At 45.7% G+C, this 24,614-nt stretch overlaps 1 protein-coding gene across 1 annotated transcript in view; it reads right to left on the minus strand.

Annotated features, from left to right (window-relative positions):
• The window catches only part of GRIK3 (glutamate ionotropic receptor kainate type subunit 3), a 191,243-nt gene that overhangs the window by 60,120 nt on the left and 106,509 nt on the right, over positions 1-24,614 (minus strand). The window contains exons 2-5 of the mRNA XM_081016986.1: positions 15,844-16,020; positions 10,983-11,240; positions 8,410-8,591; positions 599-652 (exon numbers count right to left, since the gene is read on the minus strand). Coding sequence (XP_080873112.1) covers positions 599-652; positions 8,410-8,591; positions 10,983-11,240; positions 15,844-16,020 — 671 coding nt within the window. The remainder of the gene's footprint in view (positions 1-598; positions 653-8,409; positions 8,592-10,982; positions 11,241-15,843; positions 16,021-24,614) is intronic.

The following is a 24,614-nucleotide window of genomic DNA, read 5'->3' on the forward strand; positions in this document are numbered from 1 at the left end:
CCACCTGCTCTACAGTGGGCTTGCTCTGCACACTTCAAAACTGAGCCTTCTGTGTTATTTGCCCACTCCTATGGAAGGGAGCTGGGTACATTTAGCTTGGAGAAGAGACGAGTGAGAGGTGATATCTGAAGGTCTGCCATATGAAGGATTAAGCAAGCTTGTTTTCTGCTGCTCCAGGGGGTAGTACCTGAACCAATGGAGGCAAGTTATGATAAAGAAGATTCCAACCCAACATTAGGAATAATTTTCTGGTGGTAAGAGCTAGTCACCCTCCTGCATTCCTCTTAAGGCTTGGTTTCCTGACCTTTGGTCATCTTGGTTGCCCTCCTCTACACACCTTCCAGCTTGTCAATATCCTTCTTAAATTGTGGTGCTCAGAACCGGACACAGGACTCCAGGTGGGGTCTGACCAAGGCAGAAAAGAGTGGTGCTAGTAATTCATTTGATTTGGACACTACTGTTCCTTTCTCTCTTTTTAAAAAATGGTTCTTCCTAACTTAGCTGGTGCAGTTTGAGCCAGAGAGCAGGTAACCCCCCCTCCTCCTTTGTGGATACCAATAAAGGGCAGTAAGGCTGGTGTATGGTCGAGATACTTTACCAGTGTGGTGAAAATAAAGTGGTAGTACTCCGTCATCATTCCCATTGCCATGGCCTGAGAAGAAAACAAATGAAAGGTTAATTAAAAATACAGCATGTGAATTTGTAACAGAAAGAATGAGCCCACAGAGCCTTGCGGGAAATAGGTTTAGCAGCTTCAGTGGCTGACTTGGGTACTTTGGAACCCCGTGCGAGGCCAAAATTTGACACACACACACTCATGCTACATTCCCAAAGGCAGGTAAGGAGGTGCCAGGCTTTGGGAAGGAGGTGCTGCCTTACCAAAGGAGGGTAAGGAGGCACTGGGCTTTGTGAAGGAGGCTGTGAAAGCATTGACTAGGCTTTGGGAAGAAGGCCGGAGGACTCTAGGACCCCATCAGAGTCTCATTCCTCCATCCCAAAGCCCAGTGCCTCACTTACTGAGCTTTGAGGTGGCGCCCCCTGGCCCATTGCCCAGTGCATGCGCACGCTGCTCGCACAGCCCAAAGTCTGCCTCTGGAAGCTTTAACACTTTGGTGTCTGGGAATGCAATGTCTCAAGGCCCAAGGCAACCAACGACTCCCCCTTTGTCACAGGGCATTCAATGCTGGGACTCACAGCAACAGAACCCTAAAAACCTTGACCCCCACTTGTTGGCAATCCAGCCTCCCAGGTTTGGCTACTGACTCACTCACAAGAACATAAGAAGAGCCTGATGGATCAGGCCAATGGCCCATCTAGCCCAGCATCCTATTCTCACAGTGGCAAACCAGGTGTCCCAAAGGGAAACCCACAAGCAGGATTCAAGCACAAGAGCACTTTCCCAGCAACTGGTATTCAGAAGCATTGCTGCCTCCAGCTGTGGAGGCCAAGCACAGCCATTGTGGCTAGTAGCCCTCTCCTCTATGAATTTGTCTAATTCTCTTTTAAAGCCACTCAAGCTGGTGGCCATCACGGCCTCCTGTGGGAGCGAATTCTATCCTTTATGCACTGTGCAAAAATGTCCTGAATCTTCCAGCCTTCAGCTTCATTGGATGTCCATGAGTTCAGACTGAACTTAGTTGTCAGCTCCTCTGTCAGGCCTGCCTATATCCTAGAATTCTGAACAAGTGTGGTCCTCCTGGGTGCTAGATTCCACTTTCCTGAGAATTTCAACTTCCTTTTAAAATGCTTCTAGCAGAAAGTGTTTCACCTCTGGGCATGAGTAAGTGCCTTGATGAGTCATTTGCCCCAGCAGTGCACTCTGTGGATTCACTGTTCAGAATTCAGTGTTCAATTAAAATAGACACTTTGCTAGGTTTATTTAAAGATTCCCAGGAACAGTTTTATATATTATGTTTCAATAGCAGCTGCCAGAATGGAGAGAGCTAAACAATGGAAAACCCTAAATCACCTTTGCCAACCTGGCACCCTCCAGATGTCTTGGACATCCAACTCCCATCAACTCCAGCCAGCACTGCCATATGATGCCAGGGCTTATGGGAGTTGTAGTTCAACACATCTTGGAGGGGGGCACCAAATTGGCAAAGTCTGCCCTAGATGAATGTTGCAATTCAATTTGCAAAGATCTGGAAAATAGCTTGGGCGGGAAGCAATGAGCAGATCAGAGTCAGCTCACAGGAAAATTATTAAGTGCTTTCTGGAAATGTGGTTACCGTTTGTCACATAGGTCAATAAAGGAGGGTCCCAAACCCAGCCCCCATTCCCACACATGTCTGTTGGGAGTGATGTCCTCACCTGATTTATAACACAACTATTCTGTTAAATGCTTCCTGGACAAGCTATTATCTTTGAGGCAGACATGAAGAATGAAAATTGAACTCTTCACTATTTGTTTAACATATGTTGTTGATGCTGTAATGTACCTTTACAGACTATCTGTCTATCTATCTTACTGGATCCTCTGGTTTGTCCTGCCAGCTGTGGTCTTGCTCAAGGGCTACAGTTCTGGCACAAGGTCAGTTTGAAATAAATAAACCCCAAGAGGTGCTGCCTGATAGACCCACCTGAATTAGCCTAGCTACTTAAAGATGTGCTATGGAGACCAGCTCATGGATTTTGTTTTATACTCTCTCCCTTTCCAACACATTTTTTCTGATCTAAGATGACTGCAAAGGTACAAAGTCTATAGATACATATATACACCCACCAATAAATCCCAAGCTTCATAGAAAGTGTGATGAAAGGAAAGGAGCTTTCAACTTGTTAGATCTGAATTAGCTTTGATTCCCTCTGTTTTGTGTGGGCCTTTAACATGCACCCTCTCACACACAGCTGATTAAGTAATAAACAACCAGGAGTGGACCCCTCAGTCATCAGAAGGAGGATTGTATTCAGTGCTTGGAAACTCTAATTAGAAATATTTCAATGGTCAAATTAAATTGCAGAGGTAAGTGTGTGGTTGGGAGCTGGAGAGGGTGACCGGGGATGGGAACAAAAGCTGTTCTCCTGTATTTGTCAATGACATCAAATCAATTAGTACAAATTGAAAGTGCCTGGCAGGTTGCAGAAAATGCTGCCGATATAGCCTGGGAAGGAACATTGCTGCTGGCGCCCACAAAAAGATTCAGCGCTTCCAAGGAGGAGAGGGATGGAGCTTAATGGGTGGATTGGAATCAAGATCCATCACTGCAGTGGCTAGCAAGAAAAGGTTGCTGCAGAAAAGCCCCCAGATGCAGCACATCTATGGCACTGCTGATGATTTGTGCAGCAGAGGATGGACAACCCACCATCTGACAATGGTGCTGCTGACAGACTCATTTTAAAGAAACCTCAGTGACTGCTTGTGAAATCATGCAGTTTTATTCTGAAAGAAGCTGCAACAGAATTTTCCTGGATCAGCACACCCTGGATCTGGTCATAACTAGGGGCAGGGGGAGGCGTGTGCAGGAAGGGGGCCAGGATAGAAGAGGGTGGCTGAGGGTTGCTTGGGAGGAGTTCCCATAAGAATGTAACATGACAATAGCCTACTGGATCAGGCCAAAGGCCCATTTAGTCCAGTATCCTCTTCTCACAGTGGCCAACCAAATACCTCTGATAAACCTGCAAATCAGACCTGAGCACAAAAGTACTCAGGTCTTTCCTGTGGTTTCCAGCAACTGGTATTCAGATGCATTGCTGCCTTCCACCATGAAGGCAGTGCATAGTGTCTATCATGGCTAGTAGTCACTGATAGCCTTTTCCTCTATGAATTTACCAAATCCTCTTTTAAAGCAACCCAAGTTGGCAGCCATCACGGCCTCCTGTGGGAGTGAGTTCCATAGTTTAACTCAGTGCTGTGTGAATAAGTCCTTTCTTTTATCTGTCCCGAATCTTCCAACATTCAGCTTCGTTGGAATGTCCATGAGTTCTAGTGTTATGAGAGAGGGAGGAAAACTTTTCTCTATACACTTTCTCCAGGCCATGCATAATTTTATAAACTTATTTTATGAGAAGCTGGTAAAATGTGGGCTGGATGAGGTAACTGTTAGGTGGATTTGCAGCTGGTTGACTGACCGAACCCAAAGAGTACACATTAATGGTTCCCCGTCATCCTGGGAAAAAAGTGACAAGTGGGGTGCCACAGGGTTCTGTCTGTCCTGGGCCCATTGTTGCTTAACGTCTTTCTAAATGACTTGGATGAAGGAATTGAGGGGATGCTCATCAGAATTGCAGATGGCACCAGACTGGGCGGGATAGCTAATGCCACAGAAGACAGAATCGGAATTCAAGATGACCTTAACAGATTGCAGGACTTTTGCCCAAACCAGTAAAATGAATGTCAACAGGGACAAATGCAGGGCTCTACATTTATGCAGGAAGAACCAGCTGCACAAATATAAGATGTGGGGCATCTAGATTGCCAGTAGTATGTGTGAAAAGGATCTAGCTTAACAGGAATCAGTTGTGATGAGTCAACAGTGTGATGCAGCAGCAAAAGAAGCTAATGCCATTCCTGGCTGCATCAACAGAGGTATAGTGTCTCAGTCAAGGGAACTAATAGTACCACTCTATTCTATCTTGGTCAGACTACACCTGGAATACTATGCTCAGTTCTGGGCACCAACATTTTAGAGGGATATTGACAAGCTGGGACATGTGCAGATGGTGGCCAAGATGGTCAAGGTTCTGGAAACCAAGCCTTATGATGAATGGTTGAGGGAGTTTGGTATGTTTAGCTTGGAGAAGAGGAGACTAAGAGGTGATAGGATAGCCATCTTCAAATATCTAAAGGGCTGTCACATGAAAGATGGAGGAAGCTTGCTTTCTGCTGCTTCAGAGGGCAAGAGCTGAGCCAATGGATTCAACTTATAAGAAGGAAGTCTCCAACTAAGCATGAGAAAGACCTTTCTGGTGGTAAGAGCTGTTTTAGAGTGGAGTGGGCTCCCTTGGAAGGTGGTCAAAGGATGTTTTTAAGCAGGGGTTGGATGGCCATCTGCCAGGGATGCTTTAGTTGTGATTCCTGCATTGCAAAGAGTTGGACTAGATGACCCTGGATATCCTTTTCAGCTCTACAATTTTATGATTCTATGAGTGCTAAAGGACAAGGCTGTTGGCAGGAACCTGACAGTTGAGATGAGCAGAGGAGGAGACGGACTGAAGGGGGAAAGTCTGGAGATGGCAAGAATTGGTGGAGGGGGATAAAGGGAGGCATGAAGATTGTTAGAAGAGCGGAAACACTCTTGCTTAGCCTTGCTGGGCTGAGAGTTCCAGCTGAGAGGCTGAAAATGATGCAGAGAGGCCCAAGAGGCAGCAGCAGCATTGATGCTGGCACTCCAGGCATTGATTCAGTCAACCCCCACCCTCTCCTGATGCAGGTTTATTGTAAGCCAAGTTCCCAGATTGCTTCTGCTAAGTGGAAAGGCAGGAGCCAGGGTGTTAGCCTGACGAAGGGTCCCTCCACAACCGCACACAGTCCTCTCTCTTTTTGCCATACCTCTGAACTGCTGTCACTGAAAGCAGGTGTTCGAGGATGCTATGATTTCCAGCCTGACTGACAGCACCCTCCCCCTCCCATCCCGCCACTCTCTAGCCAGAGGGCCTCCTGGTTTTTGTGCTGCTTCTGCTGAAATTACTAGGGCAGAATTTTGCTTGGAGGGACAATGGAGCAGTTTGCAGAGAAGTAGGAAACTGGGGACACTGGGAGGGAGGGAGGGAGGGAGGGAAACCACAAATCACAGCAGAGAGTCTGCTATACCTCTGTTTTCCTTTCCATCCTTTATCTGACCAGGATGTCATTGCTGGTGGGGGCAAGACCCAAGAGGTCTGATTTCTGAATCAGTGATGCAGAGGGAAGGGACCAGCCATATGACTCTAACATGCGCTGAAGTGTCAGCTGACTACACTGAGGCTAATCTGGGCATGGGGTGAGCTGGTCATGCACGGTTAGCCTTGTTCAGCATGCATCTCTCTTTAAAGAGGCCACTCACGGCCAGCTCCAGAGAGCCTTTATGAAGGTGCAGTCCTGTAACATCTGTGCACATCACTGAATTGGGACTCAGAAGTAAGAGATGGGGTTTGATGCCTCTGATGTTACTCCTCAGTATATCAATAAGGTGAGCTAGGATAGGAACAGAAAGACCAAAACTCTGGTGGTGGGGATTCCAAATGTCACCTTGGCTGAATTGGTGGCTATTATTACTATTACTATTATTTTTTATTGCATTTATATCCCACCTTTTTCTCCAAGAAGCTCAAGGTATCCTATATGGTTCTCCCCCTGCTCATCTAATCCACACAACAACCCTGTGAGGTAGGTGAGGCTGAGAGTCAGTGACTGGCCCAAGGTCACCCAAGGAGCTTCAGGGCGAAGTGGGAATTTGAACCCTGGTCTCGAGCTCCCTGGAGAAAAAAGGTGGGATATAAATGCAATAAATTAATAAAATGTCAAACTGAAGAAATAGCTCCCTCCCTCCTGCAAAATAGCTCATAGTTCCAAATGAATGCTACATTTGAGGATTTCCCCAAGCCGTCTGCACATGCTCAAGAGCACCCTAGCTATCCTATGAGTGAAAAATAATAATAATCCATGCACTATCAACCTGTTCTGCAAAGAAGAGGCAGAAGGAGCCACTGCCTTGAAAAGACGTAAACTAACAGGCGCTGCAGGATATATCAATGCAAACACATTAAAGTGCCACTTTGCAGTATCTTCCAATTTGTGTGGAGCCACAGGCAAGCTCTGCACATTCCCCAACTGCCTGTGTCCTGGAAGGACCACACAGGATTTTCCCAGGCTGTGCTGCGCCTCCCCCTGCTCCCTCTCCCCACCCCTCAGATTCCTCCCGTCATGAATGGAGCAGACGGGCACAATGAACGATAATAGAACTGCCTAATAAAGGAAGAGTGCCCAGCACAGACGGCACATGAATATCAGAGGAGGCAGGAGATGTCAGTTCTGCTCACCCATTTGCAGAATGATCCCTCCCGGGCCCAAATCTCACAGTAATTTTGGAGCAGCAGCACAGAGCTGCAGAAGAAGGGAGGTCACCAAAGGCCCAACCAGGCCATTTGGGAGACAGCCGACCTCAAGCATTATGCTCTCTTTTGCGTGGCAAGACCCTGAAAAATTCTGCCCTGTACATTAATAGTTTTAATAGAGTAACAGCAAGCAAACAATTTCCCTCCCCGGGGTCTTTGCCCACCCTCCAGACAGAATTCAGATGTTTGAATTAAAGTATATCTTAGCTTAGCCTTGCATCCAAAGATTTGGCTGGTTGTTTTGAACCCAGCTCCCTGCCTCCCATGACTGAGGCCTTATCCACACTTACCTTTTGCCTCTCTCTTTCCAGGCACAGGTCCACATTTTAAAGCTGTGTGTCCAAGCGCTCTTTAAAGCTGAATTGGAGCAAACAGCAATTCGGGTTTTCTGCAGGTTGCCATTTCTCTGATTGAGCTTTAAAGAGAGAGTTTTCTCAGGGAAAGCTCTGGTGCAAAAAAGAGAGACCATCTCATTTTCATTGTATGTAAAGTTAAAGGTAAAGGTAAAGGACCCCTGGATGGTTAAAGTCCAGTCAAAGGGTTGCGGGGCTTATCTCGCTTTTCAGGCCAAGGGAGCCAGTGTTCGTCCGCAGACAGCTTTCCGAGTCATGTGGCCACGCATGACTAAACTGCTTCTAGTGCAACGGAACACCATAATGGAAACCAGTGCCCATGGAAATGCCGTTTACCTTCCCGCCACAGAGGTACCTATTTATCTACTTGCACTAGCATGCTTTCAAACTGCTATGTTGGCAGGAGCTGGGACAGAGCAACGGGAGCTCACCCTGTTGCGGGGATTTGAACTGTTGACCTTCTGATCGGCAAGTCCAAGAGGCTCAGTGGTTTAGACCACAGCGCCACCTGCATCCCTTAATTGTATGTAAGCCACTTTGGGAGCCATTCTGGTAGAAAAGTGGGGTACTAAGGCTTGAAAGAAAGTAATCTGGTTGGCCACTTTGAGAACAGGATACTGATCCAGATGGTCTGATCCAGCAGGGCTCTTCTTAGGGCTGTTGTGGGTTTTTTTTTTTTTTTTTTTTTACTGTTTCTCACTCATGTTCACCCCTGTTCTTTTATACCGCCCTCCTCCTTTGTATTGGCCCATGTAGTGAACTGGCTTGTCCTAGCCCCACCCACTCAGGCTCTGGACACCACATAATACTGGCATTCTCTAAGGCAGCAGATCCCAAACTCTGCCCCCACTCAACAAAAAACACTTGACATTTTCTGAGGGTCTTAGCAGACCACTGAATAGTGTCGCAATTGCAATGCACAGTGCAAGATGCTTCATGGTTTTTAATTGCAGATGGAGCTCTTAGATCACCGCCTGGGAGCACCTGCCCAGAAGCACCCCCACCCACCCGATGGACCCACCTGCTTGAGGATGTGGACAGCCATGGTGTGGGTGCAATCAAAGATGATCCGGAACTCCCGGCCCCGCTTCATTTCCTTGAGCAAGGGGCGCGTGTCATCTGTGTCAAGGGGCAGCTGGCGGATTTTCAAGCGGATGTTGTATCTTGACGGGGCCATGATCAGCTCTTGCAGCCGGATGAGGCCTTGGAGAGAGCATGGACAACCACAAAACACCAGACACAGCTGAAGACAGGTTTCAAGCCCAGGCAGCGACCCATCTCCAGAAAGCAAAGCTAATGGCTGCACCATCTTGGGTGATGGTGAAGGACCTGTAGAAGCTCCAAAGGAGAGGAACTTCTCCCCATTATGGTGCTACTTTTAACAAGAAACCCACTTGTGAGGGGATCCTTTCCCTTGTCCCCCCTCACACCTTAACAGTATTTTAGAGATCAGTCAGTAGAAGGCCCCATATCTTCTCCTGCCCACTCCACCCCCTTGCCAAGACCACAGAGGTAAGACCACTTTGTGGTGGTGGCTGAATCAGTAGCTCCCTTGGCTAGTCCACTTGTAGGGAAAATTGGATGGGGTTCAACCTCCACTCCTCAAAGTAGAGTTTTAAAGGGCATGTGGGAATCAGCTGAAAAGGGGGTGCCACAAATACACAAGTGCTCAGAGCATCACCCCCCCAAAATGGTCATAAGCTGAGGCCACTTCCCCCTGGAATGTGAGGTGTTTACACAGAAGTATCCAAGGGGTCCAGGTGGTAAGCAAACTTGTATGCCACCCCACCTGTGGAGTCTCCCCTGACATGAAAGCCTGCTTTTTGGTGTTTTCACATTGCTGGCATACAGAGTATACTCTTCCTAGTGGCTTCAACAACTCAACCATTTGAATTATCCCTTTGGAGTTTAAAATCCCTTTAGGTAACCTTGAAACATCTCAAGCTCATAGCAGCATCCTCTGGATTCGGCATCAGCACCACACATCTCATGGTGGAAAACCTCCCTGTGCACAGTCAGCCACCTTCTCAAGGTCAAGTGGAATTGAAACTTTTGACAAATTGACTTCTTAGGGGTAATTAATTCCATTATGGAAAAGCATTGGCCTGCTGCTCGCAATTATGATATTGCAGGAGCCAGAAACTCTCTGCCTTAAAAAACAACAAGACAAACCAACAAAATACTTTCCAACTGATGCAACACGTCACTCTGGATGGGGAGACTGAATTGAAACACATACATATTCAGAGCTGTGTGCTTGTGTCTCTAACACAAGGAAGGGAGGATGTCCTTGTGAGTGTGAATGAGCAGCATATATGGTAACTTAAGAGGCAGTCATTCTGAGTTGTAAGGGTGCCCTGATTATACTCTTCCCAGAGATATTTGTATTGTGTTCATTGAGCAGGTATTCACTGAGGGTAACACCAGATGCTTTGCACACATAATTTATTAATTTATTTTAGTATGTTTCTGGGCCGCCTTTCCAGATAATACCCATCCAAGGTGGATTGCAACAATAAAAACTATAAAAAGAGGAAATTGACAAGGCAAAAGCTGAAGCCATTAGATGCCACCAAAAAAACAAGAGCCAAGAAAGTATACTTAGACAGCTAATAAAACAAGCTGCAGTAACCACAGGTTCCAGCCCAGTTGAGGTATCTAGTTCAATCCAAGCATAACCCATCTAAAAGATTTCAGCTCCTGGGAATGGAAAACTATGTTGCTTGGGACCTTGGAAAGTGACCGTCAGGCAGCCCAGACAAAAGGGGGGCTAGAAAGACTAGCAGCCTGGCTTCGATTAGGATGTCTTCATATACACATTTGGAAAGATGGCGTATGATAAGCCATTTTCCCAAGAGAGACAGGCTGCAGGAAGAGTGTGGGGTGTGGGACTTTTTTTTTACCAGAGAATGACAGAGTACATGCAAAAAACAACAACAAAATGGATAGTCCCATCAAGAGCCAAACAACTCATTTGTGATTGTCAAGACTTCACAGGCTAGGCTGTACATCCTTTGGTGAGATTCTGTATCAGCCTCTTCCCAAACATGGTGTCCTCTCAAGATGCTTTGGACTGTAGCATGGCCGTGCTGGCTGGAGCCAATGGGGGCTGTAGTTCAACAGATCTGGAGGGCATCAGGTTGGGGAAGGCTGGTCTATATTCTGCAGCGAACAGCAGATTGTGAAGACTTGGCTTTATGAAGGAAGTTTTTGGTGGAAGATTTTTCTTTCTTTGCTGACTTGGCTTCAAATTTTTGATGCCTGCTTTGGAATTTTATTTTTATGCTTTGGTTGTTGTGACTGGGTTCAATTAGGTGGTTCTTTGTTTTTATATGATTTGCTAGCTGATTGGTTAGCTGTGGTGAGCAAGCTGAGAGAAATAAAATAACATTCTGGCCACTATGAAGTGACTTAGAAAATGTCTGAAAATGAATAACTGGGTCAATTTTCCATTTTCATGTCAATGCCTCCCAACGTATGATGACTCCCATGTTTCTTGAAGGCCACTGTGTGGTTCAGAGGCTTCTGCAACATAACAAGGGCCCTTTGTCCCCACCAGAGCCAATCCAATGGGCTCCCACTAACCCTGCTTACCTGTACTGTCATCATACACCACAGTGGCTGACCTCCATTTCAGGTACTGTACAAGGTCCAAGATAGCATGGCTGAGAGAGGCATAGTCCGGGTAAAGGTTGACATAGAAAGTGTCTTTGTTATCCAAAGGGTGATGCTTCCACCGCAGCTGGATGTGGGGGACCTCCAGTGCATTGCAAATGGACTGGACGGCGTTGGTGCAGGAACCCTGGGAAGGCCCGAATATTGCTACAACACCAAGTGCCAGCTGGTCACAGGCTGGAAAGGAAAGGGATTGAGTCCATCACTCACACCAAGGCAGAAGGGAAGAAACAACCAGAGGAGATCAAGAAAGACGCTGGCCTGAGTCAAAGGCCAATTTGCACGATTAGGCAGCTTGCAAGATTAAGAATCTGGGCTTTCAGTATGAAAGGCAGTGTCAGGAGATTGCCTCCCTAATTCACTGAGCCAGCAACTCAGCCCACCTGAGGATCTTATTATTCATACCACCACAGACCATGATGCTTATGTCAAAGGCCATGCCTCCCTCCCACATGCTAATGGGGTGAGCTACAGAAAGGCACACATCTCACTTGTAATGTATTGTATTGTAATGTTTGAAGCAGCCCTGACCAGTCATATTTAATCAGTCACACCGAAATGTGTGCTCTAGGATAATTTTTGGAGAAACAGCATACACAACCCTCCCACTTAGCCTGTTTTTATGGAGGGCTCATCCTCAAGGCCAGACGAAGCCCTTCATTTAGCAGATTAGGAGAGTATTTTGTTTAATCATCCTTTCACCAGGGAAAAGATGCTTGCTTATGGCTGGTGGGGGAAGGAAGCCAACAGAATATATTTCATCTCTTGTTAGACAGAGAATTTTACTGACAAGACGAAACAAAACTGAGTCATTCAACTGGTGATGGATTTAGCAGCCCATGTAGTGTGTGGGATTTCCACCCTACATGAGCCGTTACAGGCTTTTGCCTGAAAACACAAGGGTTAAAAGCATGTAGAGGAGCAGGAGGGTTTATGCAAGCCCTATGTCCTGTATGTAGGAGATTTATGAGGGTTACTGATTGCATGAAGGCTTCTATGCGCTTTCAGTCAAGCATGCTTTGAAGTCCCCTTTGGACTTTCAGGCAAACACCTGACAGTGGCTATTAAGAAAGGCAGAACTGAAGACCTGAACATCTCCATTGGGGTAGTGCATTTTGCATTTGCATTGCCTTTGTTGCATTTATATCTTACTTTTTTCTCCTAGGAGCTCAAAGTGCTGCACATGGTTCTTCCCCTCTTCACTTAATCCCCACCAAACCCTGTGAGGTAGGCTGAGCTGAGAGTGCGTGACTGGCCCAAGGCCACACCCAGTGAGTTTCATGACTGAGCCAAGGTTTGAAGGCTGGTCTCCCAGGTCATAGTCTGACACTCTAACCACCTCCCCACACAGACTCTCTGATGCAGACAACCAGTTCAACCCTTGAGCATACAAATCCCCCCTCATCTTTCCAGTGATTTGACATACTGTGCATGAATCTTCAGAAAAGCTGCACATGATGCTTACATGTCATTCCCAAGATAACATGAAGAAGGGAGAGTCTAAGGAAACTTCAGTGGCAAAAAGTATAGAAGACACCAAGACACCTGCCTCTTGTTGAGCAATGTTGTTCTCTTGTCCCAGAAGGGCTTGTATTACCTTCAGCAGAGATCCAAACAGAGAGCCATGATCATAGAGTCATAAATTCTCTTTGGGATCCCACCCTCAGAGCCTATATCTACATGGGGCTGTGCATGAAGACGACGCAGAAACTTCAGTCGGTTAAAAATGTAACAGTCAGATTTGTGACTGGTGTTCCATTTAAATCTCATATAACCTCTGTTTTAAAATTGGTTGCCAGTTTGTTTCCAGGCCCAATTCAAGTTGCCCCAAATTACTCAGGCCCCAAATATCCGAAAGACCACCTCCTTCCCTTCAGATCCTCTTAGGTGCTGAGATCAACAGAGGGGGCCCTGTTGGTAGTTTCTCCACCTTCAGAGACTCAGGGTGGGGTGGCCCGGGAGAGGACCTTCTTTGTGGTGGCCCCTAAGCTGTGGAACTCCCTCCGCACAGAGGTGTCTGCCAGCCTCATTGTACAGCTTTTGGAGAATGCACATTTTTACCCTGGCTTATGACACACCATGTACATCTTGTAGGACCCACCTTATTTTTATGGTTGTAAGTTGTTTCAATTTGTTTTTAATAGTGTGTTTTAATGTTGTGACCCACCCTGGGACCTTAGGGTGAAGAGCAGGCAATAAATAAATAAAAGTAGTAGTAGTAACAGCAACAACAACAACAACAACAACAACAACAACAACAGATTCCCGCTTCCTCATTAGAAAACCACAGTTGTTACTAGATAATCAGTTGCCCCACTGGATCTCCTAGGACATGTAGCTGGGAGCCCCTGAATAAAGGAGCAGCAGAATGATGCACTTCTGCTCTTGTAAGAACACAGCAGATGCATCCTAAGGGTCTCCCCACTCCATTCACAGTTCTCACTGGCATAGTAAACTATGGTATTTACAACGAGCTCTACTGGAAGAGCAACACATATTTTCAGCTAGGTCCATAAATTTTCAGGCTGCCACGTGCAAAATTAATTTTAAGGCACTGAAACACAAAGGATCAGCTAGAAGAAGCTCTTTTTCCTCATGAGAGAATTTAGGGTGAGTACTTTTGTTCAGGGAGGTTTGTAACTGGGGGAAGAAAACAAGCCAGGCTGAAATGTTGACTCAGCCCTGGTCTAACTGGAGAGACTTGGCAAAGCCCCTATTCTCCAGTCTCAGTTTCTCAAGTCTGGAAAACAGAAACAAAGTTGACAAGAAAGACACGTTTGAAAATGTGGTGACCCACAATAAAGTAAACTCCAGTATAAACTTTTTTTTTTTAACATAGATGTGTCAACACAAGATTACAAATCCCCATCATTCCCCAAGGTCACTTGTTCTTAGCCACATCACATTGTGAAACAAAAATTAGGAACAAGCTAACCAAAAAAATAAAAATAAAAAAGTGTAACCATGGAAATGTTACAGGGATTTCTAAACTGGAAATTAAATTTCCCCATTTGAAATGTGAGTAATGTAGCCTGGCAAATAAGCCAATTAATGTGTGGGAGATACAAGCAAACCTGTGGGCTCAAGAATTGCTTTCTTTTTCTTACTTTGTCTATTATTTCATGATACTTATATACCGCTCAATTATTTTTTTAAAAAACTATTCAAATAGATTTACAAAAAATGATCAAGCAATAAAATTATTGTCAAAAAAATTAACAATAATTTAAGACTTTTGAAAAGTTAACAGCAGATTTAGAACAAATTAAAACATGTATCAACTTTCTAACCATCTGGGTAGGTTTGCTGAAACAAAACTGTTTTTGTCAGGTGCCGAAAAGAGTACAAACAGTGAATTTGCCTGCTTGATATCAATAGACAGGGAATTCCGAAGTGTAGCTGCTGCCACGCTAAAAGTTCATGTTCTTACAAACGTGGAGCAGGTATTATGCGGCAGCAGTAACAGTGCCATGGACAAATTCAATGATATTTGGAATCCATTCTTACAAATACTGTAATGGGTTAAGATCTGGTGAAGTACAATAACAACCTTGTAAAATATACAGTTTTGGGGGTTTCCCCCTCCCCCCTTTGTTTTCTCTTCTGCATGGGTTCTGTTTCTCTCTCTCTCTCTCTTTTTTCATTTGTGTCTCACCACGTTTGGTGCACGTATGGTTATGTATTTTTTGAACTTTCAATAAAGATGTTACCCCCAAAAAGAGAAACAGTACCGTTCTACCAATCGAAGCCATATTCAATCGAAGCTATGTGTGCATGGTTTTTGTTTGTTTGTTTGTTTGTTTTAAAAAACCTAATCCTTATTTACTTGTCACATTCCATTAGCTTCAGCTCTAGATGGAATCACATAAGATTTTGTTTTTATTTTTTAAAAAAGCTTTAATTAGGTTTGGGTTATTGGATGTTTAGTCGCCTGGACGGAGGATAGCAAGCAAGGCTTTCTGTGGCACCAGGACTTCTTGGCACCAGGCTCAATTCCTGTGGAGATCTGATTCAGCAATAATGCAGAACTAATGCAAAGAAATGTGGCACTTTGGTGACCACTTTTGCTGGAAATTGATGATGACAGCGATCATTGGCAGAGTTTCTCTTTTTCTGTACAACCCTTCAACTGTGCCTGGTGCTCTTACAAGGGCAGAGCCCAGCCCCTCTACCCACAAAAGGCTCAGTTTTCTAGTTTTCTCGGGCCTGCCCACTTCCCTCCTGTCAACAGGCCAAATCATAGCATTGTAGAGTTGGAAGGGACACAAGGGGTCATCTAGTCAATCTCGCCTCCCATCTCTAGACCTGCATTCAACTTCCTCTTTGGTTTTCTCCATTCTTCAACACCATGTTCCCATCATCTCTTCTTCTGCCTGTGGTGTAGTTGTTAGAATGTTAGACTAGGACATGGGAGAACAGGGTTCAAATCCCCACTCAGCCCATGAAGATCACTGGGTGTGATATTGAGCCAGTCACTGCCAACCTCACTCTCTGCTAACATGACTTCAAGATTGCCCCAAGGGTGGCATCCATGTATCTCCCACAGAAAGCTAAACCCTGTATGTTCTTCATGGATTTCATAACACACCAGGCCCACTGAGGAAGGGCAGCAGAAATGGGGTTAGGTCATGAGCTCTTAGGACATATCAAAGAGCCCAACAACTCCCGAGTTCAGCCACAACAACCAAGCACATCAACCTGTAAATGTTCTTGTCCGTGAAGTCCTTCACTGGACAGGACCCAAAAACTATGGAGAAAGAGGGACTTGTTCCATACTCACCTTTCTTCGTGGCTTCAAAGCTATCATGGAAGCTTATCCTCTGGATATCATAGGTTAAGGTTGTGTTGGGTAGCAGTGTTCTATTCCTATTGATAATGTTTGCTGAGAATCGGAAGGCTTGCTCCTCCGCATTCATTATCTGGGCATTTGGGCCGTCTGTATATTCAAAGATTCCTCCTGCAAGGAAAGAACAGAATGTCATCACTGTCCAGGTCAATGCTGCTCAATATCAAGACTCCAGTTGCACCTCTCAGCACTGCTTCACCTGTTTGGGGTCCCCAGAGGCACACTAGGGTTTGAGGCATTAAACACACCTGTGTGCCAGGGAGGCACAACCAGCCATATGCATTATGCGCCCCAGATAAATGCCTATTACATATCTGGCATTGTGCATCTTTGCTTTGCTTGTTCCATGTTGACCATGGAAAACATCAATGTGCCCTTAGTGTAGCCATATTGTCACAGGGAGTGTGAAATGACTCTGTGAAGGTACAACTTTCTGTCTTGCCTTGCCTTCCTAGAGTCAGATGGCACATCTTTGCAAGAGCATAGTAACTTCTTCCCTCAATCTGAATGTTTGTGAATGTTTGTGAATTGTGGGTGTCAATGTCGGGTGGAAGGGAGATAGTTGAGACACATGACTGGGTACAGATTGGGAATTCTGATTGGTCAATCAAGCCAAGGCTCACCCTAAAATGTAGCTCTCTTTGGGCATTGACTGGATGAAAACAAGGCACTATTTGATGTGGTATTTAAGCTGCATATAGGCTGCCAGCAGCAAAGTATGGGATAATTCGTTGGCTATTTTAATTGTGTGAAATTCAGTTTTGCATCCCTCCCACCAAGTCCTGCAAGGTTTTCTATTTGGGGGCAATTGAGGTTCTGGCCAGGATCCATGTCAAGAATTCCTGAGATGAAATTTTTCAATTGATTGTCCCATAGATTTAGTAAACAAAGTTGTGGCGAAGTTAGAATGGGATGTTTGAAGTGTGCAGCATTATCTATGTAAGATTCTACTTCATTAGCACTCCTCCCCCTCCACACATTAAAGGCAAGTCTCTACTCTCCCCGTTTAGCATACAAATCCCTTATGTGTTTGGTTCATCATAAGGTTTAAACACCAACGTCCCTCATCTCTCACACCTGTTTAAGAGTATAAGATCAGAGTACAAGCTCCCAGTTCCACTGGATCAGACAAAAAGCTGCTCATGGAAATGACTAGAGGGGATGGGAATTTTGGACTTTATCCTGAGTGGTGTCCACAACCAGCTGCAAGTTACTAGTCCAACTGGGACAATAGCTGCAGTGTTTTCAGATTCAGTAAACTGTATCCATTGTTCCTGACTGCACTAATACCTCGCAGCAGATTGTGGACATCACTCAGGGTTAACTTTAGGGTAGTGCCCCTTCTACTCAGTTCCATGCACAACTGATCCATCTAGAAATTTAAGATTTTACAACTATCCAACTTTTCAAAACAAACATATTTCTTCTGAAATAGAATGTTCATGAAGATTCTGTAGCACCCAACAGTTCAGCAAATGGCTTGGGCTGTTGATGAGCAAGTTAGCCAATATAAATCGATTTTTCTTTCCTCTCAGAGTCCTCAAGTTCTTCCCTAGTTTTAGACAGCAGGTTCTCTTTGCCCCCCTCTTTTCTGCCTGCTCTCCTCAGATTTGCCTCTGAGTTCAGACAAGCAGAAACTTCATTCAGAGACAACTTAGAGGAACAGTCTGGGTTGCTGGAATGCACACACCATAGAAGGCCTGCTTTTTGCTGTTCAGAAGTTGTTAATGCCATTATCTCTCCCCAAAGGCAGAGCAGTTCATGTCACAGCATTGCAAAGCTTTTTCTTTCTTTCTTGGCTCTGCATTTTCAAGGCTTGTCCTCTATTCCCCACTGACAACCTCTCCAACTGAAGCACCAGAACCCAGGCGGAAATCATGTAATTGTATCTCCTTGTTTCAGAGACGTGGAGAGGGGGAATCTCATGCCTTCCTTCCTTTCCTCCTTTCCCCCTCCTTGCTCTCCTGTGAAACAGTGTTGAGGGACCTCAACCAGGCACTCTCTGATTAACAAGCAACTCAAAATAATTAATGGATGAATGGAATACGCAGATGCAGCCAGTAACAGATGGATCTCCCGATTCATTAGCGGAAAGCCAGCTTCCCTTTCCAGTGTCAGGAGAGCTTGTCTGTTGCTGTTTCTTAACACGGCTGGATCCTTTGCAGTTCTCCAGGCACTTAATTATATTTTATTGATTTGAATGCTAGCCTGCCTTCTGCCAAGATAATCCACAGGAGCGTTATCTCCGTTTTTATCTTCACAACAGCCCTGCGAGGAAAAGGAGGCTGAGGAAGCAGGGCTGGCCCAAGTTCATCCTGGGTGCTTGATGGCTGAGTGGTGATTGGGATGAGAGTCCTCCCAGTGGGAGTCCAAAGGAGGTTGCACCCAGCAATTAAATCTCCATTCTTGCCATCAAGGTGCCCGAATTCTACACTAAGGAGAGTCTCTGAAATCTGCAATTTCAGAGCAATTTTGTATCTGTTTATTTTGCTTTTGCCTATGGTCAGGTGGGAGGGACACAAACAAGAAAATCCACAGAGAATACAGAAGCACCATTATGCATTTATCATCATTGAAGGTCCCCCCCACCCCCAAGAGCTTCCCAAATGTCACCTGACGCTAGTTATGCATTTTTCAAGCAGATCGCTGCAGCTATAAATCTGGGAAATGTACTTTTAAGAATGCAGGCAGAGGATTTGTTTATTTATCTCAGTACTGTACTGTACTGTAAAGTACAGTACTCTGACTGTACTTTAAAAAGTCAGAGAACAGTCAATCAGAAGACTCACAAAGATGTGTCCATAATAAAACTATCAATAAAAGCACAGGTAAAATCAGCAAAACCTTTAAGACAAATATAGATAACTAAACTATATTTTTGGGTAGGGTTGCTAAAATAAATAGGTTTTCAGCAGCTGTCCCATGAGAACCTAAGAACAGCCTGCGGGATCATGCCCATGGCCCATCTAGTCAAGCATCCCATTCTCACAGTGGCCACCCAGATGCCCCAAAGGGAAGCCAGCAAGCAGGATGCGAGCACAAGAGCCCTCTCCTCTCCTTTTGCAATTTCCAGCAAGTGGAATTGAGAGACATTGCTGCCTCCAAACATGGAAGCAGAGCGTAGCCTCCACCATAGCCAGTGGCCACCAAAGCCTTCTCCTCCATGAATCGGTCTGATCCTCTTTTAAAGCCATCTAGCTTGAGGGCCATCACTACCTCCTGTGGGAGCAAGTGCCATAGTTCAACTCTGCATTAGGAAAGGACATTCTTTTATCCATCCTGAATCTTCCAACATTCAGCTTCATTGGATGTCTGCAAGTTCTAGCATTTTGAGAGCCAGAGTAAAACTTTTATCCGCCCACTCTCTCCATGTGATGCATAATTTTATAAACTTCTATTATGTTGCCTCTTACTCGCTCTTTCTCTAAACTAACCCCTCCCCAAAGCAATATTTCAAGGGAGGGGCCTGCCAGAACCTGACCAGCAATTCTAAGTGTCAGGAGAGGCGCCCTGCGCCCACCCTGTGAGTCCCATGTCAACCTGCTTCAAACATGTGACTGGCTGGCTCTTATCAGCCAAAGGGGAAGTCTTGCCCATACCCTGACCACTCCCCATCACCGGCTCCCACCACTCGAGCCTGTCGTGAAACAGTCCAACAAACTGCAAAGAGTCTGATAAAAACACTCTTACCAGCTAGAACACTCAAAGGGAGCATTCTCCTCCTCCTCAATTAATTGCACACTTCAATGAGAGCAGATCAAGCAAAATGGCACAGGATGGTGTCAATAGCCTCTACCAGCTCAGTCCTTCTTGATGTTCTCAAGAATGGAGGATAAAAGAGTACTACAACCCTGTGAGACAGCTGAGAGTTGCAGTTGCCTAAGTTCACTCAGCTTGCTGTGTGGTCCAGCACTCTAACTACTGCATCACACTGGCCCATTTGTTTTCAAACAAGGAGGGAAGTGGCTCTGGTGTCCCTCAACATCCAGAAAACCCTCAAGTTCCTTAGGAGTTCTTGCTTGCATGTTTTGCTGCAATTCTGAGATAGTTTGTTATATTCTTTTAATATGTGGATGGCTGCCAGCTGCTGTTGGTTGTCCTTGGGCAAGAATGGTGGCATAGATTTAAAACAAATAAATAGATACTGCAATGCTCTGAATTCCACATCTGAGGGGAGGATCCTTCTGGGGCCAATCTAAGGAGGCACTCAGCTCTGCTAGCAATGAGCTCTGCTAGCTTTTCCCCACCCCCAGTACCCTCCGAGATGACTCCCATCATCTTCCCCATGAAGTATTTATGAGATGACAACCCTTTTCCATCACAGCAGCACTCTGACTCCAACTTGAAGGGATCAATTATTCAAAATAATACAGTCAAAGAGGACCTTCTCGTTTGAGCGCTACATTAGGAAGAGTCCCGAGCCCTTGCCAAGCATCCTGCAGCAACAGAAACACTTAATGTGGAGAGACAGGGGAGCATCTGCTCCTTCTGCCCAGCATGAGCTGAGATGGGGAAGGTGGCAGCTCCAACTGGCAGACAGAGCAGGGAGCTGCTCCCCCACAGTTAAATGGGGTTGTGGGGCGGATATCTGGGCTGCCCCACTCCTCTCCATCCTTCATGGAGCACCTGGGACCAGCTGAAGCAGCCTAGCTATAAGCGCCACCCTTTCCCCACCAAATCCATGCAGAGATTTGCGCTGCCTTTCGTATCACATTGAAGTGACAGCCGGCTTTATGTCGCTTTGGTTAATAAACGGAGGATATTGTGTCCCTCTCAGGCTGCTCCCTTTCAAGAGAAGATTTTCTGTTTCCTGCCCTGCCTTCTTATACGATACAATACAGCAGCTTTGGGATTGGGATTACATTTGCACTTGATCCGAAATAAATTAGCACTCCAGGCATCCATTTGGACATAATAAGCTTTTCTTCCAAGGAAGGCAGTACAACTGGGATTGGGGGGCTGGACAAGACGGCAGCTGGGAGCCCCAGATTAGGCAGAAAGGGCTTTGCTGCAAACACAAGGCGACAAAGCAAATCTCCCCTGCTGCATCCAGAGGGGCTGCAGAAAACCTGGAAAGCGACACCATTGCATTCAAGCAGCCCATTCTGAGGGTGGCTTTGAAAGGGATTTAGACAAATTCATAGAGAGGGCTAGTCACTGGCTACTCGCCATGATGGCTATGTGCTGCCTCCACTGTCAGAGGCAGTGGGCCCTTCTGAATACCAGCTGCTGGGAGCCATAAATGGGAAGAGTGCTCTTGCGCTCATGTCCTGCTTGCTGGCTTCCCAGAGGCATCTGGTTGGCCACTGTGAGAACAGGATGCTGGCCTGATCCAGCAGGGCTTTTCACAACTCTGAACATCTCCTGAGCTCAGCGTCAGAGGTTCTGCCTTGCAAGTAGCAAGTCCCAGATTCCATCTGCAGCAGCTCCAAGTAGGATTGGGAGAGGATACCCTCCAATATTTCTCTGATGGAAATAGGGACATCCTTTTCAATAATGATGATGATGATTGCTATGTATACCCTGCCCATTTGACCATGTTGTCCCAGCCACTCTGGGCAGCTTCCAACATATATACAAACATAATAAAACATTAAACACCAAAACACTTCCCTATACAGGGCTGCCTTCAGATGGCTCAGGGGTCAGATAACTCCATACCCTCCAACATTTCTCCAGTGAAAGTAGGAACGTCCTACCAAACCTTCCAATATTGCCTTGAACAAAATATGGACATCCTAAGGAAAAGTGGGACATTCCAGGATCAAACCAGAAACTGGGATGGCTTCTGTAAATCTGGGACTGTCCCTGGAAAATAGGGACCCTTTGAGGGTCTGAAAAAGACTCCTTTCTGAAATCCTGGAGACCTGCCGCCAGTCATTATACACAATATTGAGCGAGGTGGGCCAATGGTCTGACTCGGTATAAGACGTGCCGTAGCTCAGCAGACAATCTGAATGCCTGATCCACTGCTGAGATTTATCAATAAGGGAGTCACCTCTTTTCCATGACTTGGCAAGGGTCAGCTACAGTTCTGTATGGCATGCTATTGAAGGGCAGACTGCAAGAACTCTAGAATGATGAATTGAAAAACCCATCCTTGCCTCTATGCTATATTAGGAGACCTTTCATGTCCCCAGCTCTGTTGCTCCAGTTCCTTTGTGCTGGAATCCAGATGTGCATTGCCTGCCGTGGTCCATGCGCTCATCCTCTGCTCACAGGATGGAGCAACTCAGTGGCACCTGCATGCAAATTCCGGGGTTGCTGCCACTGCAGCACCCGACTCCTTCTGGGTGACAGCTGCACACACCCACCCACACCTCCATGCAAGTTCTTTGCAGTCATTAAAGAGCCTAATCACTAACTTGGAGCAGTTGATTAATGCATAATCTTAATCATGATTACACAGTGTAATTGGCGTTAATTTGGAGAGTCAGTTAATTATGAAAATAATTGTCGCGGCTTCTCTGTTTTAATAAAATGGAAGAACTGCGCCTGAGTTATAAATTAAACAAGGGATGTAGCCACTCCAAGGTTTCGGGAAATCTCCTTCCAGATTCTTGTTGTTTCTAAGGAAGGCACATTTTCAAAAGAGAGCACCAGCACCTAAGAAACTTAGCAGGAGCAGGAGACAAGCCCTTGGTATCTCTCTCTCTCTCTCTCTCTCTCTCTCTCACTCTCTCTCTCTCACACACACACACACACACACAAACACATTTGTGTGGCCATTTGCAGTTTCTGGAGCTGACATCATGATGGGCCAGAAAGTGAGAGGTCTGACCTCTGCGGCATATACCACATAGTGCTGTTCTGCAATTCCCATCCATTCCTATCAGGTTTTATTTTGTAGGATTGTGTTCCGTGGGTAACACATCACTGAGATCATATGTAGGAACATTTTTGGTCATTCCCTGAGCTGGCAAGGCTCATTTGACAGTAACAAGAAACTGAGCCTTTAGTGTCATTGCCCAATCCTGTGGAACTCTCTGCCAATGGATTCAGTGGGTGCCTTCTGTACCAACTTTTAAATGGCCATTGAAAGCTTTTCTATTCAGCCAGGCCTATGCAGGCATTTAAGGGTGCAGGCATTAAGAATACATCTTTCCACAGTGGTCAAGTGATGTCAGTTTTTAACTTTTTGGTATTGTTTTACTGTATGGTTTTATGTTTTTATTGCTGTAAACCAACAAAGATTGGGCAGGTGGGATGGTAGGAGGGGTGTCCCACTTTGCTCTCCCGAAATGTTGGCAGGTATGTAAAATGTGATGACTGTTTCAAGTGTGGTGTTAATTATCAATAAAGATCAGGGCGGAGTATTATGAAACAAAGAACTTTATTTAAACAAGCTTTCTTTAACTCTTAACTCTCTCTGACCCTCCTGCTCTCGCTCTCTCTACTTTGTGTGCTGAATCACTTCCTGGTAGCTTTCCTGTTAACCTGTGCCTTCCTTCTGTGTCACTAAGTTTTTCTCTCCTTGACTGCTGTTCTAACCTTCCTACTTAGTTCCACATCCATTGATACAATGGCCAGCACTTTGAACTGCACTTGGAAGCAGACTGAAATAGAAGAGAAGTAATACACTCCAGTGTCACCACCCTCAGCTCTAGATATATGTCTGACAGCTCCATGTTGAACAACTAAAGTTTCCCAATGGTCTTTGAAGGCAGCCAGAGATCAGATGAACCCAGTCTTCCTTTGTTACAGGAAGACTTGCTTGACAAAGGCCACATCTATGTCCTACTGCAGGGGTGGTGAGCCACTGGTCCTGGTCCCATTCCAGTGTATAACCCCCTTCTGGCCCATCAGTGCCTCAGCCAAGGGCCTTGCCACTGGGACAGGAAAGGTGACAAACTGAAGGAGATTGGCTCCCTCATGCCTATGTTCCTTTTGCTGCTTAATCTTCTGAGCTCCCTGCTAAATTTTTCCAGCCAGGGAGCTGCTAAGAGTTTCCTCCCAGTGAGGAAGGTGGCTCCATCAGAGTACCTGGAAACAGAGGTCCCTGAAGGCTTTCCACATGCCTCATCTTGTTCCAGAACAGCCAAGATCTGCCAGAATAAGGCTCTGAGTAGCTAGCTCCCTGTTGAAAAGACCCAAAAACTTCACCAAGGAGCTCATGGAAAATTGGAGAGAGTTAGCTTTATGGGTGATGGCATCTGCCCAGATAAACTGTGGGGGTCTACAAAAGGAGTGGAGGCTCCTCCTCTTGCTGCTGTCAAAACCTCCCCACCCACAAAAGCCATAAAAAACAAAACAGATGTTGGGAAAGGTCCCAAGAACAAACTACGTTCCTGACAGTAACAACCACATTACGATCAGCAGCAGCGGCAGCTTGCAAAGTAGCGAAAGCTGGCAGACAACCCAACGTGCATTGTGTTAATATTTTAAAGTCAAGATTCCCTTTGGTTCATGTTGTGTGAAAAGATTCTTCACACATACAAGGAGAGGGAGGGAGCGAGGGAGGAGGCATCGGAAGGAACTCTGTTCTTGCAAGTTCACAGCAAAGGCAAACATCACAGCATTCACCTTGATTTACTGCTTAAAGGCCACCAAAGTGCCCTTAATTTTTTATATATATAAAAGGGAGAAATATTGCTGGGAAGATGCTTTGAGTGTCATGCAGAGCCACAGGGAACGCCTGCACTGCCATCTTCTAACCCCCTCGCTGCTTTATCTCTCCCTCCCTCTTCCCCAGCTTCATTCACCAA

This window comes from Podarcis pityusensis, assembly GCF_964106645.2.
Source record: "Podarcis pityusensis genome assembly, chromosome: 8".
Lineage (NCBI taxonomy): Eukaryota > Metazoa > Chordata > Lepidosauria > Squamata > Lacertidae > Podarcis > Podarcis pityusensis.